Source organism: Sciurus carolinensis, unplaced genomic scaffold, assembly GCF_902686445.1.
Source record: "Sciurus carolinensis unplaced genomic scaffold, mSciCar1.2, whole genome shotgun sequence".
Lineage (NCBI taxonomy): Eukaryota > Metazoa > Chordata > Mammalia > Rodentia > Sciuridae > Sciurus > Sciurus carolinensis.
In genome coordinates this window covers 21,949-40,641 of record NW_025920289.1, presented here as the reverse complement: position 1 = coordinate 40,641, position 18,693 = coordinate 21,949, and the positions used below count along the sequence as shown (strand labels likewise).

At 36.7% G+C, this 18,693-nt stretch overlaps 2 protein-coding genes across 2 annotated transcripts; both read left to right on the top strand.

The window, feature by feature from the left end:
- The first annotated feature begins 349 nt into the window (after window positions 1–349).
- On the top strand, window positions 350–1,335 carry LOC124975510 (olfactory receptor 13A1-like). Its single transcript, XM_047538195.1, is given in 2 exon segments — window positions 350–392; window positions 395–1,335. Coding segments are annotated over 2 exon segments (984 nt in total).
- Window positions 1,336–13,915: 12,580 nt separating this feature from the next.
- Window positions 13,916–14,872, top strand: LOC124975516 (olfactory receptor 6C4-like). The gene has a single exon (XM_047538199.1). It carries the CDS (start codon window positions 13,916–13,918, stop codon window positions 14,870–14,872), a length of 957 nt encoding a protein of 318 aa, XP_047394155.1.
- The last annotated feature ends 3,821 nt before the right edge of the window (window positions 14,873–18,693 follow it).

Sequence of the window (18,693 nt, the reverse complement as noted above, 5' to 3'; positions counted from 1 at the left end):
TCTCAATCCTCCTACCTCACCCTCCGGAATTACTGGGATTACAGGCAAGAGTTACCATGTCTGACTCACTGCTTATAAACGTATCAATAAAACACTTCCAAAGTACCTTTTCTTATAACTGCCCTGCATTATATGGTATCAATATATGATGCAGGTTAAATTGGCCTCATCTGAACTTTTTATAAACTGGATGCTCATGCCCTTTGCCTATGTGATATTGATATGTTTATCATAATACATCCTAGTATCTATGCATATTATACATGCCATGTTGTTAGGTTTCATTGAAACATGATAGTAGTGGTATTGAAGATATCTGTCATTTCTCTCTCTTTAGTCCTGAAATCACATGAAACTGTGGGTGAAGATTCTCCTGATAGTCCCAGAAACTCTCTCCACCCAGGGACCATGAGTAACCAGACAATGGTAACAGAGTTTATCCTGCAGGGCTTCTCAGAACACCCAGAACACCACATGCTCTTATTCAGTTGTTTTCTCTCCCTCTACTCAGTGGCCCTCACAGGGAACGTCCTCATCATCTTGGCCATCTCCTTCAACCCTGGGCTCCATACCCCCATGTATTTTTTCCTGTTCAACTTGGCTACTATGGACATTATCTGTACCTCCTCCATCATGCCCAAGGCACTGGAGGGTCTGGTGTCAGAGAAGAGCTTCATATCCTATGGGGGCTGCATGGCACAGCTCTATTTCCTCACATGGTCTGCATCCTCAGAGCTGCTGCTCCTCACTGTCATGGCCTATGACCGGTATGCAGCCATCTGCCACCCACTGCATTACAGCACCATGATGAGCAAGGCATTCTGCAGCATGCTGGCCACCGGAGTGTGGGTGCTCTGTGCCTCCAACACAGCCATCCACACAGGACTGATGCTGCGTTTGAATTTCTGTGGCCCTAATGTCATTACCCATTTCTTCTGTGAGGTTCCTCCTCTGCTGCTTCTCTCCTGCAGCTCCACCTATGTGAACAGTGTCATGATTGTCCTGGCTGATGCCTTTTATGGCATACTAAACTTCCTCATGACCCTCGTGTCCTATGGGTTCATCATTTCTAGCATCCTGAAGATGAGGACTTCAGAGGGGAAACAGAAAGCCTTCTCCACCTGCTCCTCCCATCTCATTGTGGTGTGCATGTATTACACCGCTGTCTTCTATGCCTACATAAGCCCTGTCTCCAGCTACAGTGCAGAGAAGAGCAAGGTGGCTGGTGTGCTATACACTATGTTGAGTCCTACCCTCAACCCCCTCATCTATACTTTGAGAAACAAGGAGGTCAAAGCAGCTCTTGCCAAGTTCTTCCCCTTCTTCAGCAGTTAATTTGTGTTTTCAGCAGCTCTTCTTTTTAGAGACTATAGTTTTAGTGGGAATTGACCTTCCTGTGGGTGGTCTGAGGAGCAAGTTTCTGGAATGCATGTAAGTAAGCCTATCTCTTCCATCCCAGTACAATATCTGCATGAACAGGTTCAGGATTCTGTTGTCCTTAGAATGTCTGATGGAAGACTGTGGCTGGGTTTGAACCCACAAACTTTGAGGGCTCTCATCGTCTGACTCCAAGGTGCTTAATTTACAGGGACACAAAGCTTCCTAGGAGAAGAAAAATTCTTCTAGTGTTTTAGACTTACAGAGTATAAAAATCTTTTATTTTCTTTCAGATGTTCTATGCTCAAAGTGTAAATTGTTAAATCACACCTAGAATTTAGGTGCATGTACCTAATCAGAGTTAGGCAGGATGAGTGGAATCCAGAGCATTTGGAGAACTGTCAGACTGAAGAATTGCTTTAGGGTGACCACTGATCTCTAGAAATTTTCTACTATCTTACCTCAACTGCTTCCCCTGGAGACCCTTCAACTTCATAAAGACAATTTGTTTTTGACTGTAATGTGAACTGTTGCTTCTCTTTTCCCTTTTCTTCTTACTGAGACTGAAGGTAAAACAGGTTTTTAAGAACAGGTGGCTGGGGATATAGTTCAGTTGGTAGAGTGCTTGCCTTATAAGCCCAATGCCCTGGGTTCAATGCCCAGCATAGAAAAAAAAAAAAAAAATCAGAACTTTGCCTTGAACGTATACATTCCAAGTGTAACAACTGATGTGTGGTTTATGCACCTAGAAAAAATTGCCCCAAGATTTCTCAACCCTTGACTTTGTTCTCGGACCTTAAGGATATATATGTCTACTTCAATGGCCTGGAGTTGAGACAACTGATATGATTCAACAGTAATAGGAACATTGAAACATTGTTTTCCTCAAATTGCTTCTGAATAAACTGAGTGGACAAATTCTCTGTGCCCTGTGCTATTAAAAAAACTGTCCTGAAAAATCTATTGTCTTAATCATGATAAGAGAAGCAAGGTGGGAATGTTAAGCTGTGTCTCTCTTACTGAAAAAAAAACACTGTTGACTGTTTTAGGCAGAAGCTGAGAGAACTGTTGGGTATTTGATTTCGAATGGACATGTTGTCTTTCATTTTTGAACCAGTATTATCATTATTGTTTATCAGAAGCACATTAATTTTGTGTATGAAATTCACTAATTTGATGAATTGTGACTGACTGTGGCTTTGGCATGTACATTGTTTTGGACAAGGGCTAATCTCTCCTGATAGAATTCTGAGCCCCCATTTACATGTTGAAGTCTTTAGGGGTCTTAAAGTCTTTCCACTAACCATGACTTTGAAAACTGTTAGCAAGGATTCCATTACTAATATGTTACTAATGTTTTTCAACATGCCCCAAGGAGTATTTGTAGTGTTGTTCAACTTCATTTCTTATAAATTTTGCATTTTCTACATTGCACAATTTTTTAAAATGTAAGAAGTACTTGGAAGTGTACTGAGAGTTTAAGAGAAACAAATAGAAATATGACAAAACAGAAATATGAGATCTGATCTGTATTCTTAGAAAGCTGGTCACACAGTTAAACAGATATCAGATCCCACAATACTTAGTATGCAAAGAAAAGACATAAAGAGTATTGCATTTCACTCATGGAAAAATGGTGCTGCAGATGCTCAGAGAGGAAGTATGAGTGTGAAAGAGTCCTGATCTGGAAGGAGGAAGATCTGAGTTCAAATCCAGACTCTTTCAGAAGCTCTCAGTCCATTTGAGCCCTAATTTCCTTCTAAGTTTTATGACAAAGAACAACCTACAGATGCTGCCAAAACTTAATGAGATAAATGAAGAAAATGATAAAAAGTGCTATAAAGACTTTACTGTTGTTGTGATCACTGAAGGCGGAGTGGCTAAGGCAGCCTCACTGCCACAGCCTCTGTCCCCTCTGGCTCAGAGTGCCTGCAGTGACTGGCTGGGAAGGTAACAGGCAAGGTGTGTGGGACCACACAGATAGGGGCTGTGGACAGCTGTACACTTGGCTCTCCAAACATGATCCAGTGAGGAGAAGCAGCTGCAATGTGTACATGAGAAAGCGTTCCAGTAACTGCTGATGCCAAAAGTAGATCTATGTCATTGGGCAGATGAATGACACCATCTCCACTCAGGAAAGTCCAAATGGGCATGTTCCCTACAGAGACGGGTCGTCACCCTTTCATCCTCAATGCTCTCCTGGCTCCCCAAAGCCCACCTTCTTCCAGGCCCGACAGTTTTTTTCCCTCTTCTTCAGAAAGGTTCATTTTAGTCTTTAGATGACCCTTCTCTACTCTGCTCATCTTCTTTCAAGTCCTACATGAGCAGCAGGCAACTCTCTCTAAGCCTTCTTGCTGCAGGCAGAGCATCCCTAGCTGCTGAGTTACTGTTTTGCTTAGTGTCTGCTTCCTAGCAACACGTGTGTCCTTTTCCTCCAAAAGACTAACAACTAAGACTTTGTTCTTTTTACAGCTTTTTTTCTAGGAACTGGCTCTGATTGCTGCCCCCTCCTCCCACAAACTTCTTTTAACTGAGACAGAAACGAGCTCTTGCTTTCCTATAATGTTACCTCTTTAAACTTCTCCTGTGACAACGCAGACAAACTCATGACCTACATGCATTCCACACGCAGCACCTCCTGTCACCAGCTAACTGGTGACATTATATTATCGAGTCTTTAAAAGACACGTAAAAGAGGCGATAGAACGTCCTTTCCACCCGTATCTATACTTTTTGCCTTTGATAACACATATGAGTCAAGGAAAGCACATCCTTTCTTGGAAAGAATCCCCAACCCCCACTCTTCTTTTGGTCTTCCTCACGTCAGTGAACGCCTCTAAGTGGTGGAAACAAGATTGGTTTGCCAGAGCCAGCAACCACATAGTGATGGGTTGGCTGATGCAGACAGGATATGGGTCTGCAGTGTACCCAGCTACCCCTCTCTAAGCATGCAATGAGAAAATGTCCTTATGCTGGCTCCATGTCATATTCAAGAATCAAAGTGTGACTAGGAAAGCACCCTACCACTGAGCTACATCCCCCAACCCTTTCCTTTTTTTGTTGTTATTTATATATATATATATGACAGTACAGTATATTTTGACATATGTGTACATGGAGTATAATCTCCCCTTCTCGTGGTTGTACCTGCTGCAGAGTTTCACTGGGCATGTATTTGTAAATGAACATAAGAAAGTTATGTCCAATTCATTGTACTGTCTTTCTTATTCCCATCTCCCTGCCCTTCCATTCAGTCTCCTTGTCAAATCCAACGAGCTTCCATTCTTCCCACCCCTCCCACCTCATTGTGCGTTAGTGTCCACATATCAGAGAACATTCAGTCTTTGGTTTTTTGGAACTGGCTTATTTCACTTAGTTCGATAAGTCTCCTCTTCCATCCATTTATCAGCAAAGGCCATAATTTGAGTCTTTTGAAGATTGAGTAATATTCCATTGTATATATATAACACATGTGTAAAACTGTGAATTGGATCTCCAGCACCACAAAAAAACAAACAACAACAAATGAAACCTCGTTTGAAGTCTTTGAAAATTTTGTTTTTAGAATGAACTTCTTTACAAGTCAGATCAGTATATTATGACATTGTAATTGTTACTATTTGAAAAAATAAAATATCAGCACTCCTAAAAAAAAGTGTGACTAGGTCTTTTTCTTATTTTGGAATGAGCAAGACTCATGCCTTAGGCAGACTAGGATTCACTATGTGTCAGAGTCTGAACTTTTTGGTACTGAGGTGTGTGTTCTCATATTCTGTCTTTCCCCCCTTAAAGGCTTACTCGGACTATGAGAGATGAATCAGAAGAATGAGACATACAAGAATGCTTCTTTTTTCTGAATTCAACAGATGTGATTAGGTAGTACTATGAAAGTTCGTTTTACAAAATGGAACTTTCACCTATATTCATTCTATTGGACAGTGGAAAAACTCAGAGCTCAAATCGTAGTCCACCTTCCACTTACCTGTTCTTGATACTAACTCAGCTGCTCACCAGAATTTTATGTGGATCTGCCTGTCAGTGGAATACCACATTTCCCTGCTTCCCCCTGTGCTGGGTTGCTACCTGAGCTAGTTCAGGTTTGAGAGTCTTGGTTTCCTTGTGTGGCAACTGTGCTCATTATAAACCATTTCTCTCTCCAAACTCACCTCTGAGCCTGGGATTCTGCAAACCATATTTCTTCTTTTCAGATGTATTGCTGTTAGTCTCTTGAAGGAGACTGGAACTCTGAAGGAGGGGGCAGGAACTCACTCTTTTCCCCTTGCTTCCTGCTTCTGTCAGCATCACCCTGAAGATGGATCTTTAAATTTGCGGCAGTGGTTGGATCTACCGATAGCTCTTGGTTGCAGTTTTCACATTTGCAGGAAAAGCCTCATTGGGCCTCTCAGATATACCAACATGTGGTCACCAATGTTACTACTCAGAGACCTGAATTCCAGGTCAGTGGGGCCTCTCCTCCAAGTCTATAGTTGAACCACCCTCTGAGAAGCACTCATTCCTCAGAAGTGGAGTCCCAGCTCTGCAGAGTCTCTTCATGCCACATGTGGATCAAGATCACCCAGCAAGCACACCCACTGCAGAGGTCTCTGACCCAGCTCATGAGAGACCCTTCTCTAGGCTTCTATTGTCAGTGACATCACGCTGTCATCTTTGCCCCTTCAGTCCTAGGAGATAGAGTGGCCTTCCACAATTACTGTCATTGCATCACTTTCGTGGTTCCCTCATGTCCTAATAGACAACCCAAATGTTTATGCCAAACATTTGTATGTAAAATTTGTTGGTTAAATTTTTCTAATTTAACATATAAATTCTCTCTGTTAAAATAGGTGACATGGTATCTGTTTTCCAGCCTGAACACTGACTGATGCAGCTCTTCCTTACTGAGTCATTGGCTCATGCTGCTGCTGCACTTCAGATCCCATGTGAGTGTGTCAGGCTCTGGGGATTTAAGCCCCTTCCACCTATTTCTGCCATAATATGACAATCACCTGAACTGGTGCTTGTCAGGGCCCAGATCTCATTCTGTCCCATAACTGAGAGTTTGTAAGCACTTCTGAGGTACTTGAATTGTATCACCTTAAGAGTTAGCATGTTCTTTCAGGCCTTCTCTCCCACATTTCCCAGATCCTTTCTTTTTTAATTAATGCATAGTAATTGTGCAGAATGCTGAATTTCACTGTGGCATCTTGGTATATATCCAGAGAATTGTTATTTATCCAAGAGAATTAAAGACAGCATACTTTAGAGGTACGTCCATACACACTTATTGCAGCACAATTCACAATAGCTAAGTTATAGAACCAGTCTCAGCATCCATCAACAAGTGAATTGATAAAGACTATATATATATATATATATTTATATATATATATATATATATAGTCATAAAGCTTTTTTAGTTATAAAGAAGAATGAAATTATGTCACCCACAGGTGACAAATAATTTGATCAATGTCGCTCCCCAAGGCTCCACAAACCCTCTCCTCCTCCCTCCTCCTCATGCTTCTCTTCCACCCTACTGGTCTCCTTTCTACTTTCATGGTGTCTTTTTAATTCTCTCCTTCTTTTTCCACTAACTTCCACATAAGAGAAAACTGGTATGTGTGTTTCTGACTCTGATTTATTTTGCTTAATATGATGCTCTCCAGTTTCATCCATTTTCCTGTGGGTGACATAATTTTATTCTTCTTTATGACTAAAAAAGCTTTATGGCAATAAATAAATAAATATGTATATGTATTGTCTTTATCAATTCACTTGTTGATGGATGCTGAGACTGGTCCTATAACTTAGTTATTGTGAATTGTGCTGCAATAAGTGTGTATGGACTTACCTCTAAAGTATGCTGTCTTTAATTCTCTTGGATAAATACCAAAGAGTGATATAGCTCTATAATATGATAGTTCCATTTTTGCTGTTTTGAGGAGACTCCATACTGACTTCCATAACAGCACACTCATTTACATTCCAACCAATAGTGTGTAAGTACTCTTTTTTCCTTACCTCCTCGTCACCATTTATTATTATATTTGTCATGATTACCATTCTGACTGGAGTGAGATGAAAATCTCAGTGTACTTTTGATTTGTATTTCCCTAATGGCTCAAAGATGTGGAAAAATTTTTTCATATAATTCTTAATCATTTGTATTTTTTCTTTTGATAACTAACATGGTATTCATTTGCCATTTATTAAATGGGGTACTTGTTTTATTGGTGTTGGGGTTTTATAGTTCTGTATATATCCTGGATGTCAATCTTCTGTTGGAAGAGTATCTGGTGAAGATTGTATCCCATTCTGAAGGTTCTTCATACTGTTAATGATTTCCTTTGCTATACAGAAGCTTTTTAACTTAAAATAGTCCATGTATTGATTCTTGTTATCATTTCTTGATCTATCAGAATCCTATTCAGGAAGTCATTTTCTATGTCTATATGTGGATGTATTTCCTGTATATATTCTAACACTTGCAAAGTTTCTGGTCTTATGCCTAAAATTTTAGTCCTTTTTGAGTTGACTTTTATAGAGGTCAAGAAGTAGGAGTTTCATTTCATTCTTCCATAAATAGATATCTAATTCTCCCAGAGTGTTTTTTTCTCCAATGTATCTTTTTTTACACGTTTGTCAAAAATCAGATGACCATAGTTTAGTGTGGTTTTCTGTGGTCTACATGTCTCTTTCTATGCCAGAACCATTCTGTTTTTTTATTATTGCTCTGTAGTATAATTTGAAATCAGGCATTGTGATGAACACTTTATTCTCTTTGGTCAGGATTTCTTTGATTATTTTGGGTCATTTGTTCTTCATCTGCAATTTTAGGATTTTTTTTAGTGCTATGAAGAATATCCATTGGGACAGTTTTTTGAATTTCTTTTTTTTATGTTTATTTTTCATCTTTACTTCCTTTTTTATTGTACACAAATGGGGTACAACTTGTTTCTCTGGCTGTACATGAAGTAGAGGCATACCATTTGTGTAATCATACGTTTACATAGGGTAACGATGTTTGTATCATTCTGTTATTTTTCCTTCCCCCACCCCTCCCACCCCTCTTTTTCCTCTATATAGTCCATCCTTCCTCCATTCTTGCCTCCCTCCCACCCCCCATTATGTATCATTATCCGTTTATCAGTGAGATCATTCGTCCTTTGGTTTTTTGAGATTGGTTTATCTCACTTAGAATGATATTCTCCAACTTCATCCATTTGCCTGCAAATGCCATAATTTTATTCTTCTTTATGACTGACTAATTCCATTGTGTATATATACCACAGTTTCTTTATTCATTCATAAACTGAAGGACATCTAGGTTGGTTCCACAATCTGGCTGTTGTGAATTGAGCAGCTATGAACACTGAAGTGGCTGCATCACTGTAGTATGCTGATTATGCTGTAGTATGCTGGTATAGGCCAAGGAGTGAGATAGCTGGGTTAAATGGTGGTTCCATTCTAAGTTTTCAGGAATCTCCATACTGCTTTCCAGAGTGGCTGCACTAATTTGCAACCCCACCAGCAACATACAAGTGTACCTTTTTCCCTGCATTCTTGCCAACACCTGTTGTTGCTTGTATTCTTGATAATCGCCATTCTAATTGGGGTGAGATGGAATTTTAGGGTAGTTTTGATTTGCATTTCTCGTATTTCTAGAGATGTTGAACATTTTTTCATATATCTGTTGATTGCTTGTACATCTTCTTCTGTGAAGTGTCTGTTCCTTTCCTTAGCCCATTTGTTGATTGGGTTATTTGTATTCTTGGTGTAAAGTTTTTGATTTCTTTATAGATTCTGGAGATTAGTGCTCTATCTGAAGTGTGAGTGCCAAAGATTTTCTCCCACTCTTTAGGCTCTCTCTTCACATTGCTCATAGTGTCCTTTGCTGAGAAAAAGCTTTTTAGTTTGAATCTATCTCAATTATTAATTCCTGATTTTATTTCTTTTGCTTTGGGAGTCATGTTAAGGAAGTCTGATCCTAAGCCGACATGATGAAGATTTGGGCCAACTTTTTCTTCTATAAAGTGCAGGGTCTCTGGTCTGAGTCCACGGTCCTTGATCCATTTTGAGTTGAGTTTTGTGCAGAGTGAGAGATAGAGATTTAGTTTCATTTTGCTGCATATGGATTTCCAGTTTTCCCAGCACCATCTGTTGAACAGGCTGTCTTTTCCCCATTATATGTTTTTGGCACCTATTATGAGAAAACTGTATTTATTTGGGTTTGTCTTTGTGTTCTCTATTCTGTACCATTGATCTACCTGTCTATTTTGGTGCCAATACAATGCTGTTTTTGTTACTATTGCTTTGTAGTATAGTTGAAGTTCTGGTATTGTGACACCCCCTGCTTCACTCTTCCTGCTAAGGATTGCTTTAGCTATTCTGGGTCTCTTATTTTTCCAAGTGAATTTCATGATTGTGTGCTCTGTTTCTTGAAGTATGTCATTGGAATTTTAATTTGAATTGCATTGAATTTGTATAGAACTTTTGGTAGAATGACCATTTTGACAATATTTATTCTGCCTATCCAAGAACACGGGAGATCTTTCCATCTTCTAAGGTTTTCTTTAATTTCTTTCTTTAGTGTTCTGTAGTTCTATTTGTAGTGGTCTTTCACCTCCTTAGTTAGATTGATCCCAAGTATTACATATTAAAAAGATAGTGCACCACGATCAAGTGGGTTTTATCCCAGGGGTGCAAGGTTTGTTCAACATTCAATAAATATAACTCTACAGATGATGGGCTGTAGAGAATAAATTCACTTTTATTTCAGTGTAAAAGAAAGAGTAGGAGGAAATACAGTAAAACATGTTACGGTGTATTATCTAATTATCATTACAATTTTTCATTAAAAATTTGAGATGAAATTTGTATTTGTAGATTCACATGCAATTGTAGAGTGATCCCATGTTCCCTTTCTCTAGTTTCCTCAAATAGTAACATCTTGCAAAAATACAGTACCATATCACATTAATATGAGTCCAGATACTGAACATTTCCATTACTATTAATCTTCAATGTTTCCCTTTTATAACCACACCCATTTTTCTTTCCATATTTTTTCATACTCTTACTATCAGATTCCTTGTATTTTTATGTACATTGTGTTTCAACACACGGATTTTTAGTTTATTCGATCAGTCTTTGTAATAGGTGTAGCTAGACATTCACCTTCAGTATAATTATGTAATTTTTGGTGCTTTAGGGCTTAGCCTGCCATTTTTTTCCTCTTTACTATTTTTCTGTTTTTAATTTCTCTGTTTTCTTTTGTTTCTAGATTTCCATTTTGATTTATCTATAGGATTTTTGAGTGTATCACTTTATATAGCAAGTTTAGTGATTTTTCTTTAGATACTATTTATTTTTTTTTAGAGAACTTCCTTTGGCCATTCTTTTTGGAAAGTCATGCTAGTGACAAATTCTTAATTTTCCTTTATCTGAGAATGTCTTAATTTATATTTTAATTAATTTAATTTATACTTAATTCCTGGAGAATATTTTCACTTAATATATGGTTCTGGACACAGAATTCTATGTATTGACAGCTCTTTCTTCAGCAATTGAAAAATATTGTGACATTTCTTTCTGAATTCCATGCTTTTTGATGAGAAATCAATCATCATTTGAATTTCTTTTCCACTTAGGTAATGTGTTGTTTCCCTTTTGCAGAATTAAAATATTTTTGTCTTTGATTACCAAAAGTTTGACTGCATTTTGTCTTGGTTAGGATACTTCGGTTTTGTCCTATTTGGGATTCATCTATCTCCTAGAATGGGTCAGTTATGTCATATGCAAAATTTGGGAACACCTCTGCCCTCTTTCTCCTCTCTTCCAGACTCCAGGCCCACATTAATGGCAGACATTTTGTCCCAAAGATCCATAAGACTCTATTTACTTTTTGTTTGCGTCTTCTCTTTCTTTTGCTGAGATGGGGTGGTTTCCATTGTTGTATCTTTTAGTTCACTTATTTCTCCATTTCCTCCATTCTATTATTGAACTTAGCAATTGAGTTTTAAAATTTTCATTTATTATATTTTTCAGTTCCAAAATTTTTAATTGATTCTTCTTTATTTCTTCTACTGCTTGACTAAAACTATTTGTTTACTAAGACTTTCTGTTTAAAAAAAATTGTTTCAGTATGTTTGTAATTCATTAGGGCATTTTTATGATGGCTGCTTTGAATTCTTGCATATAATTCTAATCACTCTATCATTGTGATATTGGTATCTATTGAAAAGACATTTTCAATTAAAGTTGAGATCTTCCTATTTGTTGGTATGACAAATGATTTTCAACTGAAAATGGACATTTGGGGTATTATGAGACTCTGACTCTTATTTAAACTTCATGCTTTATCTGACTTTCTATGATATTGCTTTGGCAGATTAGGAAGTTTCACTTCATTACTGCTGTGTGGTGATCCAGTTCTCCACACTTGGCCTTTTGTCCTCATCTTAGCAATAGTTTGGGACTTCATAAGCCCTGTGGAGACTAGATGTACTCCACTTTTAAAGATTTTCATAGAGAACAATTTAGACAATTATTATATTTGGTTCACTTTATTAATATATATAATGATGAGAGAGTAACCATGAATAGTAGTAGTAATTTTCTTTTTACAACATGCCTACTAGGGATCTTACAGGAACATTGGTCTCTGGATGTTTTTGTTCCATCTTCTCCTAATGATGTTTGTTGTGTCTTGGCACTGCCCACTGTTCCTAGTGGATCCTGACCAGTGTCAAGAGATATATACAGTATGTTAGGGCAAAATCCTATCACTGTCATTTCTGCTCCCAGTGGTGTAGGTATTCTCCCTAGTCTGGAGAGGTGGTAGACTGACAAACCTAGTGCCCTGGAATGCATTTTAGAAAAACACTATGTATAAGGGGCCAATTTGAATATGAATCTGTTGTCTCCACGCTGTCCTTGAGTATTTACCCTCCTGAAAGTAGGATTTCCTGCTAGGTCTGATGTAAGAGCAGGAACAGAATGGGAGGTTGGGGACACTGAGGATGCAGGGAGGGTATGAAAGCTGTTAGAACTCACTCTCAAGTTCCAGCAGAACCTTAGGAAATATATGGTTTTCTTTCTTCTTCAGAATGTCATCAGGCAAGATTTCCATTGAGCTGTCACTTCGGTTTATCTCAGTCTTGGAAAGTGAATTCATTTAAGGGTGATTAGTAGAGGTGATCCACATGTGAATTTTCACTTAGGCAAATTAAGTGTTTATTCACTTACATTTCATCTCAAGTGTTTATTCACTTACATTTCTTCTGCTTAGTCCAGAATTTTAGGTTTTTTTCTGAAGAGTAAAAGAGGAGAGGATAGATCTTTTTTTACTGTGAGCTGCCTGTGGGTGAGTATATGAACTTAGTGTGATTGGATAATCTTGCCATTCATTCATTTTAAACTGAAACAGTTTCTTTCTCTTTAAGCTGATATCTCACACTAAAAATGTAACAGTGTTTCATTTGGTTAAATCAGACAGCTAGTTCCGAGATCTCAGAATACTAGTTGACCAGAATGACAAGGGCTCATAAAAGAGAATTTTATGAATTTGAAGCGGGTAGAATACCTATTCTACTTTGTAAATAATAAGAGGAAGAATGTGTCAGAAAACAATTGCTGGAGTGAGTCATGCAATCCTTCTTTCTGTTTCTTTTCTTTTCTTTTTTTTTTTTTCTTTTTGTAGGTATTCCATAAATATATGAACTAGAAGGATCAGAAGATAGAAATTCTCCTCTAGACTGACCATTTAGCATGGTATAAAGGTAAAATACTTATTTTTTACTGATCTATCTAAGGATCTAAATCAAAAAGACCTGGGCTTTGTTCCCAACCATCTGATTAGTGTTGGTATGTGACTCCTTTAAGCTAAATCAGAGGGCTGCAGTTGGAACCTCAGAAAATTTTCCTTCTAAGAATATTATGGCCCCAAATATGGAAACAAACACCAAGATAGGGTAAAGAAATATTTTAAGGTGATGGCAGACCATGATCATAAGTTTATTGTGTTTGTTTGCTGTAGTGTTGAACATTAAACCCAGGGCTTCTTTACGTATGCTAAAAAAACTTTCTACCATAGAGCTACTATACTCACTGCCACAGTTTGTTTTGTTAAGGTATAATTTTCTTTTCACAGTATTCACCTTGTGGCTGCATGATGTGTTATCTTACCAGAAATATATTGCATGATCAAATATTTAACTAAAAGAGATAGACTTTTTCCAACTCGGCAATAAACTATAGAGGAAAATACTAATATTGTTAGAATTACATTATTCTTTATGAAAATGAGTAACTACATGTACAGTTCTTATTTATCCAGTACTTTAGGATGCATGTAATATAAAGATAGTCACAGATAAAAATCACTTATTTTTACTTAACAGTGGGCAAAAATCATAACATTAAGTACAATGTTTTAAAAGAATGAACAAACCCAGTTGCCAAGGCATGATTATTTTACATGTTCACCATTCTTTAGTCATGACACTGCAAAAGAACTCAATAACAGTTGACTGAAGAAATGGAAAAGTTGGTGGTGGGGCCACTAAGGAACAGGACAACAGTCCAGGAGTTCCTTCTGGAGGGGTTTCCTGCAGTCCAGCATTTGGGTCACATCTTCTTCCTGGTACACTTTCTTGCATATCTGACCTCCGTCATGGGAAACATGACCATAATCACAATAATCTGGGCAGACCATCGTCTCCAAACACCTATGTACTTCTTCCTCAGTAGTTTCTCCTTTGTGGAATGCTGCCTTATAACCACTGTTATTCCAAAACTGCTGACCATCTTTCTGTCAGGGAGACAAACAATTTCCTTTGCTGCCTGCTTCACACAAGATTTTATCATTCTTTTTCTGGGGGCAACTGTTTTCTTTCTTTTGTCTGTATTATCCATGGATCGGTACATGGCCATTTGCAAACCTTTACATTATGCCACTTTCATGACCCCAAAGATGTGTTTCCTGCTGGTCTCTGGCTGCTTTGCTTTGGGGTTCCTCTTTATGTTAGTTCCAGTTGTGATGCTTTCCCAGTTATCTTTCTGTGGCCCCAATGTCATCCCTCACTTTTTCTGTGATTTTGGACCTTTGACAAATCTCTCCTGTTCTGAAACCAGATCTATTGAAATATTGTTCTTCAACCTTGCTTTATTTGTCCTTTGCTCATCCCTGGTTATAACCATCATTGCATATAGCAACATAGTAGTAACAATCATGCGTCTCCCATCAGCCAGGGAGCGACAGAGAGCTTTCTCCACCTGCTCATCTCATCTCATGGTCCTCTCCCTAATGTATGGCAGTTGTGTCTTCATATATGTGAAACCAAAGCAAGCAAGCAGGCTGGACTCCAACAGAGAGGCTGCTCTTGTGAACACAGTGGTGACTCCGCTGCTGAACCCTGTCATCTACACCCTGCGCAACAAGCAGGTCCACCAGGCACTGAGGGATGTTCTGTCCAGAGTGCAATTGCAGAAATAGAACCACAACTTCTCAGAGGAGTAATAAACCTTCTCCTTGATGTGATCAAACTCCCTTTTAATTCTTATATAAATTTTAATTTATTCTCAAAAAACTAAAGGACGAATTATCTTGCTTATAAGTGGATGATGACATATAATGGGGGGAGGGAGGGGTTAGCATTAGGGTTAGGGTTAGGTTTAGGGTTGGGGTTAAGGAGGGTGGCAAGAATGGAGGAAGGAAGGACTGTATAGAGGGAAAAGAGGGGTGGGAGGGGTGGGGGGAAGGAAAAAAAATAACAGAATGAATCAAACAACATTACCCTATGTAAATCTATGGTTACACAAATGGTATGCCTTGACTCCATGTACAAATGGAGAAACAACATGTATCCCATTTGTTTACAATAAAAAGAAAGAAAGAAAGAAAGAAAGAAAATTTTAATTTATATCTTCTATACAAAATTGCATATATATCATTTTTCAGGTTCTACTTGTTTATCCTTAAAGTAGTATTTAATTTATCCAATAATCCAATCTGAAAGTTCTAATAGTTCTTATATTGAGATGATATCTCCCTGGACTTTCCTTATTAGTTTTAAATCAATAGAACTCGAAAAGTTTTAATGAAGACCCACAAATGCATGACTTTATTTGTTGCATGTGAAATCTTAAAACTGGAAAGATACGGTTTCAAGTATCTACTTATGGTAAGTAGAGGGGAACAGAAGGAAATTCATTAGTTTTAAGAATATCAAAATGATTCAAGGACAGATGTAACATGGTTATTATACTGAATTTTGAAGGAAATTTACATCTACATAGTTTTCATGATATCAAAACATTACCAAAAATACCAATACAGTTGTTTCAATACTGAGTATTCTGTATATAAATAGAAATCTTCACAATTCTAATTCTCACTATGATGAAGGCATATAAATGTCTTTAGTTACGATTGAAAGTTCCCATTGACTTCATTAGTTTACAAGACTGATTTCAGTATCTGAAGACTCGAAGATGAAGGACAATATCTGGTGCCCTGTAATGCATTTTAGAAAGACACTATCTATGTATAACAAGCCAATTTGAGTGACAAAATGTGGTTTGTTATAGTTAGAGAACCAACAAAGAAAATGGAATCATCACAATTGGACACTAGGAAATTTTGTGGTTGACGTATATTCTCATTATGTTTATTGTTGTGGTAATTTTACAGGTGTTTAAATCTGTTCACCTAGACAATTGAGCCTTAAATATGTCAAAATATAACAGATAAGTATAGTTCATTATTTATCAAGGCTACCTCAACAAAACTGTTTAAAATACAATCAAGCTGATTACAATGGAATATTAAAATTCTCAATTAATTCAAAATAAGATAGCAAAAAAGAAATGAAGGAATATAAAAACAGAGGGTACTAGTGGAAAACATGTAGATAATAGGGTTTAATCTACTTTTACAACAATGACATTAAGTGTAAATGGATTAAGCATTCTAATTAAAAGGCAGAGGTTACTATATTGGGTGAAAAGGAAATCTTCAGTACTCATTAAAGCTTAACATTGAAATATGTAGACAGAGAGAGGTTAAAATGAAAAAACAAAAACCAGTCAAAAGAAAGATGATGTGACTACAGTAATATCAAATAAAATAGACTTCATAACAATAAGTTTTTTTATAGGTTAGTGGGTTAATTTATAAATGAATGAAATAATCAAGGACATGTAATAATGAGCCATGCTGTATGGTGCACAACTGTAACCCCAGTTCTTTTGGAGGTTGAGATAGGCAGATCAGAAATTCAAGGAGAAACTTAAGGAGAAACTTAAGGAGAATCTGCCTCAAAATTAAAATAAAAAAGGTTGAGGTACAGGTCAGTAATAGAGCATTTGCTTACTATGTACAATGCTCTGTGTTCAATTCCCCAGTACCTCAGCAAAAAATATAGGATACAAAATCATACACACACACACACACACACACACACACACATACACATGTACATGTACATAATGGTAGCACTTAAAAATACTTGAAAGAAAAATCGAAAGAAGTAAAAGAAGACAAAAAATATCCATAGCCATTGTTAGAGGTGTTAACATCACTGCTTCAGTAATTTATAGATAAAAGCACAAAAATGTTAGTAGTGGTTTAGAATATTTTTACAATTCTCTTAACTAATTGGACTTAATTAATAATCACAATTATATCTAATATCTGCAGAATAAACATTATTTTATGGGCAAATGGGAATTTCAACAAGATAGATCTTATAGTGGGTTATAAAATAAATCTTGAAACATTTTGAAGGCCTGAAATATGCAGAATATGTTCTCCAATCAAAATTAAATTAAATAAGAAATCAATAACAATTTATCTAGAATATTATCAATATTTGGATATTAAAAATTGTCTAAATTTCTTGAATTAGAGATTATATTGGAAAATATGTTGCAAAAAAACAAAACTACAATACAACATATCATGATTTATGGACTGTAGTATAAAGAAATACTATTATTTGAAAAGAAGAATGTATAAAGTAAATTACTTATGTTTCTAACTTTTGATGTTAAGAAATGGAAGTTAAATACAAAGTAGGCATGTAAGCTTGTATAAACATATATATATAGATGAATCAATTAAATAGAAAACAAAAGGGTAAAAATTCATTCTTTGAAATGATTCTTAAATTTTTTAAACTTTTAATAGGAATGGTCAAGATAAAATGAAATGGAAAAAATAATAATTGTGTCAAGACTGATAGGGCACATCACTGCAAATCCTACAGATACTAAAAAAGCAATAATGTAATATAATGATCAACTTAATGTTAGTAAATTTGATAACTAAGATGAAATGGACTACTGCCTTCACAGATTCAACTTAGCAAACTAACAGAAGAAGAAATAGATTGAAACAGTTTTTGAGACAAGATAAGAATACCCACTGTCACCACTCCTACTTAATATAGTGGTAGAAATTCGAATGAGAGAAATTAGGCAAGAGAAAGAAATAAAAGGCATAAAAATAGGAAAGGAAGAAGTCAAATTATCACTGTTTTCAGATGATATGATCCTAATACCTAAAAGATCCAAAACTGCTAGAGTTAATAAATAAACTTGGCAAAGTACCAGGTTACAAAAATAAACATACCAAAATCAATAGCTTTCCTATATACCAACAACTATTCTGTTGAGAAAGATATTAGTAAAACACTTCCATTCACAATACCTTCCAAAAGAAATTAAGTAAAATACCTGAGAATAAATCTAACCAAAGAAGTGAAAAGCCTATACAATGAAAACTATAGATCATTAAAGAAAACTTCAGAAGTTGGAAAGACCTCCCACATTCATGATGTTCATGAATAGGCAGAATTAATATTACTAAAATGGTCGTACCACCAAAAGAAAATTTGGATTCAATGCAATCCCCATCAAAATACCAATAACATACTTCACAGAACTTAGAAAAACTAGACCTAAAATTCATTTGGAAGAACAAAAGACACAGATATTTTTACCCAATATTTTGGGTAAAGAAATATTAGACAAAAAAAGCAATGCTAGAGATATCAAAGTACCTGTCTTTAAATTATATGACAGAACTAGAGTAACAAAAACGGCATGCATGCTACTGGCATGAAAACAGACACCTAAATCAATGGTACAGAAGGCACAGAGACGAACCCACACATATACAGTCATCTGATCCTTGTCAATGGAACCAAAAGCATACATTGGAGAAAAGACAATCTTTTATACAAATGGTGCTAGGACAACTGGTTATCCATATGTATAAGAATGAAACTAGACCCTTGTCTCTCATCCTGCACA